Below are 8,985 nucleotides of genomic sequence, written 5' to 3'. Positions count from 1 at the left end.
TAGAGTGCTGTATGAATGCATGTGGGAGTAGAGCGCAGTATAAATGCATGTGCGTAGTTGAGTGCTGTATGAATGCATGTGGGAGTAGAGCGCAGTATAAATGTATGTGCGTAGTTGAGTGCTGTATGAATGCATGTGGGTAGTAGAGCGCAGTGTAAATGCATGTGCGTAGTAGAGTGCTGTATGAATGCATGTGTGTAGTAGAGTGCCGTATGAATGCATGTGGGTAGTAGAGCGCCGTATAAATGCCTGTGCGTAGTAGAGTACTGTATGAATGTGTGTGCGTAGTAGAGTGCCGTATGAATGCATGTGGGTAGTAGAGCACAGTATACATGCATGTGCGTAGTAGAGTGCTGTATGAATGCGTGTGTGGAGGTCGAGGACACAGATTTTGTTGTAAAGAGCTTTGAGTGTCTTTATCAGATGGAAAGGTTTTATTTAAGTACATTCTGTTTAAACACTGGACTTTGCACATTTCAGTATGTTTTTGATTAACAATTGTTTTTTATTCTATTTCTTTTTACAAAAGTACAAAGGATGGCGTCTGATTGGGTTCATAATGACTCAAGTGGACTGGAACTGTCCATGTGTCTGCTGGTGTAGATAAACCCCAAAAAGGATAACATGGTTGAAAACTTGATTTTTAATGGAGGGAACTCTCAGAGTCCATATCCACCATGACAGTGTTGGTTTTCCTCAGCTGGGCTGGCTGCTCCTGCAGCTGGTTCCTGGCCTCTGTCTGCTGGTGTTCTTAGAGTGAAGTTCTGGTGGAGATCTCCAGGATTTAAAAAGGTGTCGGCCCATGTCTACGTGGCTGTAGATGCTGTCTCTTTGATCCACAGGAAGCCCACCTGGGTGCCGAAGTTGAGTCCATCCCTGACGTGGGAGAAGAAGTCTTCAGGAAGACACGAGGTGCAGGGTGTCACAATGGGACGCTCCACCACCAAATTATCATGGATGTTCTCTGGCAGAACACCACCTTCCTGAAGGAGAACTCTGAAACGGTGGAAGAAGGTTTGGATAAATGAGCAGGCTGAAAACTTGATGTGAAAAAGTTCAAATTTAGCTCGTTACAAGACATCTGACAAAAGATGGAGGGGATGACTCGCTGTGGCCACCCCTGAAGAACGAAGAAGAAGAAGAAGAAAGAAGGGAAACGAGAAGAACCTGTTGGCGAGGCGGATGTCGACGTGTGGTTTGGCTGACTCTGGATCAGGGACACAGTCTGGATGGACCCTGATGAAGTCCAGCGCCTGCTCTCTGTCCAGCGTGAAGCAGCACACCCCCACTGATGGTCCCACCACCACCACGATGTTGCTCACTTGGCAATCGAAATGTGCAACCATCGCGTCCACCGTCCTCCTGGTCACCCCCATTAATGTCCCCCTCCAACCTTGGAGATAAAGTTCACCTATCGTTACAACCAGTTCATCTGACATGATCAAAGAGGGGTCCATCACGATCACTTGGTTTTATTACTTTAACAGAGGTTCATGTTCCGCAGCAACTTTATTTAAACGACGGCAGCTAACATGACGTTGCACCTGCCTGCCATCAGTCTGGTGGTGGATCTCAACTCCTCACATCAGTTTGTTTTGTTGTGCAGTTTTTAAGCTTTTAGGATTAGTAGGACCTCGCAGAAAAAATCTGATATTGTTTTGAAATATTAGTAAATAAAAACGTAAAATTATTTAAAAATTAAAACAAGCATTCCTTTATTTAGCCTTGAGTGCTAACATTCTAAAATGAAGCTCTTGGGTGAGGTGTTAGCCCTCAGAGTGTCTGACAGGGATGACTCTCAGTTCCTGCCCCACCAAGTCTGACACGTCTGAAATAACTGAGGTACCGTCTTTTTACAGCTTCTACGTTTGGTTAGCTGCGGAGGCCATTTTGAATCAAAAGTGAATAAGAAGTATATGCCTATTCACAGTTTATTCACAGTTTCATTAAAATCCACTTAGTGTTTAGATATTTTGCTAACAGACAAACAATAATAGGCAACTGCATTGGTGCCCAACTTTTACAGTAGCCGGTGGACAATTAGAAAGAAGGTTTTAAGACGATTAAAAGTTAAATTCCTTGAATAAAAACAAGTTGAACAGAATGAAATACTTCTTGTATGGAAGCCAACGTCTCAGTATTACCCAGTATGAGGACACGGTGTCTGAGACGTCTTATGAAGGATTTAACGGACTAATTAATGAACGGATTAAACAAACTTCATATGGTTTAATGTAAAGTCCATAAACTGGATGGTTTTTGTGGACCGTTCCTCAGGCGCAATGGTTTAGTTTGTTTCTGGTGCAGCAGAGAGAGAGGAGCTTTTAGCACCACCAGTTGTTGGTTGTGATCAGAGAATGGCTCCAGGTGGGACGGAGCAGAAGCTGTGGCGTGCTGAGACATGTTGGACACCAACATGGACAACCGAAAAGACGAGCAGGAAGCGTTGCTCTTTTCTCTCTAAAAAGAAAGCGTTTCATAAAAAACACTTGTCTGCTGAAGGGACAGCGTCCCTGTGTGAAAGAATGGACTTCACAGTCTGTTAGCAAAATATCTCATGATCAGTGGATGAATTTCAATAAAATCATCAAAGTAATTTTTGAGTGTTCATCTTTCAGCTGCTCTCTTCTTCAGAAGTCACCACAGTGAACTAAGTCACACGAAGACTTGGCAATTATTTTTACATCAGGTGTATTTAAACCAGACAATTTAAATATGTATTAATTAATAACCTCATTTTGGATCTGCTTAATTTGTCTTTAATGGATGGTTATGTACCACAGCGCTTTAAGGTTGCTGTAATTAAACCTTTACTTAAGAAGTCTGATCTTTATTCAGAAATCCTGGCCAACTATAGACCTATATCTAATCTAACTTTCATCTCAAAAATTCTAGAGAAAATAGTTGCAGGTCAGTTGCGTGAACATCTACAAAGAAATAATCTGTTTGAAGAGTTTCAGTCAGGTTTTAGAGCTCATCATAGCACAGAAACAGCACTAGTAAAAGTCACTAATGATATTCTCATGGCCTCAGACAATGGACTTGTGTCTACACTGGTCCTGTTAGACCTCAGTGCTGCATTTGATACAGTTGATCACAATATTTTACTACAGAGGCTTGAATATGATGTTGGGATTACAGGAACGGCTCTAAAATGGTTTAAATCACATCTACCTGATAGATTCCAGTTTGTAGATGTAAATAATAAATCTTCTTCATACACCAAAGTTAGTCATGGAGTTCCTCAAGGTTCAGTGCTTGGACCAATACGTTTCACCTTGTATATGCTTCCATTAAATAATGTTATTAAACAGCATGGGATAAATTTTCATTGTTATGCTGATGATACACAGTTATGTCCATGAAATCAAATGAATCCAATCAGCTACTTAGACTACAAGCATGTCTTAAAGACATAAAAACCTGGATGACCCTTAATTTTCTCCTGTTGAACAGACAAAACTGAGGTTTTGGTTTTTGGACCTGAGCACCTTAGGAATGAATTTTTCAGTCTTTCTCCCTCCTTAGATGCATTAATCTGTCCTCCAGCTCTAATGTTAAAAATCTTGGTGTTATTTTTGATCAGGACATGTCTTTTATCCCCCACATTAAAAACGTTACTAGAACCTCCTTCTTCCACCTGCGTAATATCACTAACATTAGAAACATCTGATCTAAAGATGATGCAGAAAAACTGGTCCATGTATTTGTCACGTCTAGACTGGACTATTGCAATGGTTTATTAACTGGGTGTCCAAATACTTCTTTAAAACGTCTTCAGTTGATCCAAAATGCTGCTGCCAGAGTCTTAACTGGAGTTACTGGGAGAGATCATCTCTCTCCAGTTTTAGTTTCTCTCCATTGGCTCCCTGTCAAATCAAGAATAGAATTCAAAATCTTACTTCTAACCTACAAAGCTCTCAACAACCTAGCTCCATCTTATATTACAGCTCTTATTGTTCCATATTTTCCTAACAGAGCACTTCACTCTCAGACTGCAGGTTTACTTGTGGTTCCTAGAATTTACAAAAACAGAATGGGAGGAAGATCTTTTAGTTATCAGGCTCCTCTCTTGTGGAACCAACTTCCAATCTCTGTCCGTGAGACTGACACATTGTCCAGTTTTAAGACTGGGCTTAAGACTTTCATCCATCCATCAATTTTCTTCCGTTTATCCGGGGTCGGGTCGCGGGGGTAGCAGCCTAAGTAGGGAGGCCCAGACTTCCCTCTCCCCAGCCACTTGGGCCAGCTCTTCCGGGGGAATCCCGAGGCGTTCCCAGGCCAGCCGAGAAACATAGTCCCTCCAGCGTGTCCTAGGTCTTCCTCTGGGCCTCCTTCCAGTGGGACGTGTCCGGAACACCTCACCAGGGAGGTGTCCAGGAGGCATCCTAACCAGATGCCCGAGCCACCTCAACTGGCTCCTCTCGACGTGGAGAAGCAGCGGCTCTACTCTGAGTCCCTCCCGGATGATCAAGCTTCTCACCCTGTCTCTAAGGGAGAGCCCAGACACCCTGCGGAGAAAACTCATTTCGGCTGCTTGTATCCGAGATCTCATTCTTTCGGTCATAACCCAAAGCTCATGACCATAGATGAGGGTATGAAGGTAGATCGATCGGTAAATTGAGAGCTTCGCCTTTTGACTCAGCTCTCTCTTCACCACAACAGACCTGTACAACACCTGCTTCAGTGCAGACGCTGCACCTATCCGCCTATCGATCTCACGCTCCATTTTTCCCTCATTCGTGAACAAGACCCCAAGATACTTGAACTCCTCCACTTGGGGCAGGACCTCCTCCCTGATCCAGAGAGGGCACTCTACCCTTTTCTGGCTCAAGATTTTCCTTGTTGATAAATCTAATAATTAGTGTCGGCTTGTTATGCTAATACAGACTTTGTCTACTAGAGGACAAACTGACTTCATTTCCTCCAATGAATTGTTAAAATTGAATAGTTTTCATTTGATACTATTTCTATCTTAACATGTGATTCTTGACCTGCCATTGTGTATCTGTTACTACCAAACCCAGCCGGTTGAAGCAGATGTCCTCTTGTCCTGAGCTGGTTCTGATAAAGGTTTCTTCCTCATGAGGGAGTTTTTCTTTCCACTGTCGCCTTCATGCTTGTTCAAGATGAGAGTTAAACTCAGAGCAGTCTGCTCCTCAGATGAATAATGTTAAATTATTATTTTTAAATACGAATGTTTCTGTTCAGTCCCTGAGACGACTTCTCTTGCGACTTGGCGCTTTATAAATAAACTGAATTGACATTAAATTAAATTTAGATGTCCTTCCTGACTCAACCACAGACACCGAGCTACCACAGCCCTCTGTGTGGAGCAGAGAGCTGCTATGTGGGGCACCCAGGGGAGCGGATGGTGGGGGTTATGGGCCTTGCTCAAAGGCCCTGAGTGGGGCAAATTAGGGTGGAGACAGGTGTGGGTGCTTCACCTATCCCACCCACATTTTGATGTTTCAATACCAGGAGTTGAACCGGCGATCTTCAGATCACAGGTCCACCTTCTCTAACCTCTGCACCACCGCTCCCCCTGTTCATCTACAACTGATTAACTATTGAAGTCAACTCAATTCAAGATGGCTGCCACAGTTAACTGACCCAAGCAAACATAAAAATGCCCATAATTTATTCAGTCTTGCACACATCAAACAGACTTGTTCTGAGTCACTCCCCAACACATGCTGCAAGCACCAACAAACTGTAACATGTTTGTTTAAAACTTCGGCCTGCAGGGGGGCAGGAGACACGCATGCCTTCAACATAAACTGTGCAATGGAAGAAGCCTCGAGTGAGCCATGGCGAGCTCACAAAGGGCCACAAAACATATGTTGCTAGATCAAATGTAACTTTTTCTAACTTTCGGCGCATGTTTAAACTTGTTTGTTGAGAGAGGAATATGGTGTCTTGTCAGCTGCTTGCTTCGGCCATGTCCGAGTCCTTCACCCTGGACCATGGGCACCCTGGACCATGGGCACCCTGGACCATGGGCACCCTGGACCATGGGCACCCTGGACCATGGGCACCACTCGCAGGAAGATCAGCTTGTATAGTTTACATTTGGTGCTAGCCTTTTTGTAGCCGTGTAGCTTTCTCTACTACATTTCCAAAGCGATGAGGAAGAAACTTGAATTGCAGATTTAGAAATGTTGCTGTAAACAGACTCATGTACCTGGTCTCTCTTGTAAATGAGTCTTCGAGGCTCAATAGGAACTAACCTGTATAAATCAAGGTCTAATAATAATAATAATTTATTGAGGCTCAGGTGGAAGTCCTCCTATGAGCTGCTGTCAGTGTTTTGGCTCATCCTTGAAGGTTCAGTGGAGTTCACTGTGTGTAGCGCAGCTTCATTCACTACAGTTCAACAGATGTGAGGGGGAAACTCAAGAGTTAAAGTTAGTTTCACTTCATTGTTTCATTCGGTTCACTGATGTAAGATCTGTACGGAAGGATTGTGGTATGAATAGTGACATTATGCTGGTGCACAACTTTGACTTGGTTGTCCTCAGGCTGTTTCTGTGAGCAGCAAGTTGTCCATGTGGCCTCTAACATTTGATTGTTGTTCATGATGAGTGTTTTGGATGGGCGTGGTAAAAGCTGCTTCTGACATTCCAACAGGACGTTGTCTTGAAACAGCAGTGAGGACAGAGCTGCTGGCAGGCTGCAGACTGAGGAAGTCCTCTGGATGGGGGACGAAACGTTTCTTCACTTAAAGAAACTGGTCCAGATGACACGATTTAACCTTTTTGTTAATAACTAGAATGTTTCATATTAGCTAAGCACTTCTGACGTTTATTGAAAATGTGTGCAATGATTGGCTCTTGGCTTTTTGTTCATTTGTTTGGTCGATGGAACAAATCTGCTCACATGTTCTGCCCTGCGGCTCTTCCTGTTTATAACTCAACACTCATGCAACACGTTACAAAAACCTTCGCAGTGACATCACTTTTGTTGTGCAGCTCATGAACCGTGAGCACAAACCAGTTATTACGCTCTTCGTATTACCTGTCCACCACTCCTGTCAAAGATCTTCGTACCTGCGTGAGCGGCTCCTATGACCTTCTTCACCGGGTCAGCAAACAGGATGGGCATGCAGTCTGCACCTGGAGCCGTTAAAACCACCCCGCTCTGATCCGTCACCATGGAGTCGTAGCTTTCAGGCTCAGCTTGCCCCAAAACCCAGACGTCACTGGCGTGGTCCACCTGTAGGAAGCAGGTTTTAAGGAAACAAGCTGATTTTTATTGTGATAATTATAAACGTGCTGCACAGATCGATAAAGTAAGCAAGTACTTTGACAAAACGTAGAGGCAGAGGGTGGAAGCCGGCATGAAGGGCCAGTCGTCGTCTGTTCTCGGACACCACGGCCACAGGGTCCCTCCTCTTGCTGCTGCTGAACAGATTTAACGAGGACAGCGTTGGGATGTAGGACACGCCACCAGAACGAGTGCTGAAACCGTGACCGAAACACTCTGAAACAGAGACGGAGAAGACGGCTGACGTTCAGGGAGACGAAAAATCCAAACACTTCTGAGACGAGAGGCGCATTAATCCAAAGCCTGACTGCACCTCAGGGTTTGGTGGCACACTTTAATAGACAGAGTGACGATCGGCTGGCAGCTTTGATCTTAATGACACTTTTAAAAATAAATCAGCAACAGACCCATTCTGTGCAACTTTAACTACAAAGTAGTAGCAGTGTGTTTTATTAAGTTATGCAAATAGTGTTACATTCTATTAAGATGAATAGATATTGGTCAAAAAGTGAAAGTCTTGCATGCTGGCCATCAGCTGCTGATTTCTAAAGACCAAAATAAAATAAATCAGCAGTGACCATAGAAAGCTGTCAGTCCACCTCTACACTTTAAGCTTTACTGGGTTCTTCCTGTGTCTCATGAAGCTCAGCTGCTGAGACACCTGCCTCGTGTGCACAGTTCCCCCTCTAAAGGATTAAAATCATCCTTTACATACGAGCGTCTCCTACTTTTATAATGACCACTGGGCCGAGTCCAGATGTTAGAAAAACGTCTGTCCTGCAGGGAGCTTGTCAAAGTATGGGACATGATCCGAAGTAGGGAACTGCAGTACAGACTCACAAAAACCACTGACTGCGGACTTATTGATAAGACCCTGACTGCACCAAACTTATGGTTTCATTTTGTTTCCATCAGGTGTGTCTGAGCAACATCTGGAGCATCTGGACAGGATTTATTGTTGCATTGAGGCATTAAACCGACCTGGAATCAGTGGAGACTTCAGAATACTGATTTGTCCCATTGAGGCAGGCAGCTGCTGCAGAAACCTGGACACGTCCTCCTGCGCGTGCAGAGCAGGTGAGTCGGTGTGGGCGGAGCCTCTGCAGCGCTGACAGGTGAGCTGCTCCTCTGTGTAGTCGAAGCTGTAAACGGAGGTAAAAAGCAGCTCCTGGTACTGAAGCAGCACCTCTCGACCTCGAGGACTTGTGTAGACCCTGATGGCGCTCAGGTCCAGCTGGTCCAGGGTCTGTTTGAATCTGTACAGGCACTCCGCGGTGGAGCTGCAGTCCAGGACGTGAACTTGGCTGCGGGGACTCAGGAGCGCCTCGTACCCCCCGAGGGAGTCCCCACAGAGCAGAAAGAGCCGCGAGTCCGACTTCCGCTGCAGAAAGGCGGCCGTGCACGTGGGACAGCGGCCGTGGATCATATCTACCAACACGGCCATCCTGCTGGAACAAAGTCCGGTCCGGTCCTCCTGCCTTTATAGAGCCAGCAGCAGGACGTGTCTGACAGAAACCACAGCTGACAGGATACTTCCTGCTCTGCTCGCTCCGCCCACACTGGAAAACCCTCACAGCCCGTGGAAATTCACATCTGGCCGGCTTCCTCCTGCTGCTGCTGACTGCTGCACAAAACTTTACAAGAATACAGAATACTAGGTTAACGGTCAGAGTACAGCAGTATAAAGGTCAAAGTTCAACAGATTAAAGGTCAGAGTCC

At 45.0% G+C, this 8,985-nt stretch overlaps 1 protein-coding gene across 1 annotated transcript; it reads right to left on the bottom strand.

The window, feature by feature from the left end:
* Positions 1–724: 724 nt before the first annotated feature.
* lacc1 (laccase (multicopper oxidoreductase) domain containing 1) lies at positions 725–8,710 on the bottom strand. The gene is made up of 5 exons (XM_037686643.1): positions 8,248–8,710; positions 7,304–7,482; positions 7,050–7,215; positions 1,168–1,393; positions 725–996 (listed from the first exon to the last, which is right to left on the bottom strand). Exons 1-5 carry the CDS (start codon positions 8,708–8,710, stop codon positions 807–809), a joined length of 1,224 nt encoding a protein of 407 aa, XP_037542571.1. The 3' UTR covers positions 725–806.
* Between the last annotated feature and the right edge of the window lie 275 nt (positions 8,711–8,985).

Source organism: Nematolebias whitei, chromosome 13 (genome assembly GCF_014905685.2).
Source record: "Nematolebias whitei isolate Nwh7 chromosome 13, NemWhi1, whole genome shotgun sequence".
In the NCBI taxonomy this organism is placed as follows: domain Eukaryota; kingdom Metazoa; phylum Chordata; class Actinopteri; order Cyprinodontiformes; family Rivulidae; genus Nematolebias; species Nematolebias whitei.
Note: the sequence above shows the minus strand (reverse complement) of the source record. Positions and strands in the feature narration are given on the sequence as shown.

Bases quoted from the DNA above. Each gene is read 5' to 3' on its own strand.
- lacc1 (XM_037686643.1), bottom strand. From the start codon at position 8,710: ATGGCCGTGTTGGTAGATATGATCCACGGCCGCTGTCCCACGTGCACG. The intron at 7,483-8,247 runs GTCGGTTTAATG...TCTCTGTTTCAG, and splicing joins GAAGTCTCCACTGATTCCAG to AGTGTTTCGGTCACGGTTTC. The intron at 997-1,167 runs GTTCTTCTCGTT...CCACCGTTTCAG, and splicing joins GACATCCGCCTCGCCAACAG to AGTTCTCCTTCAGGAAGGTG.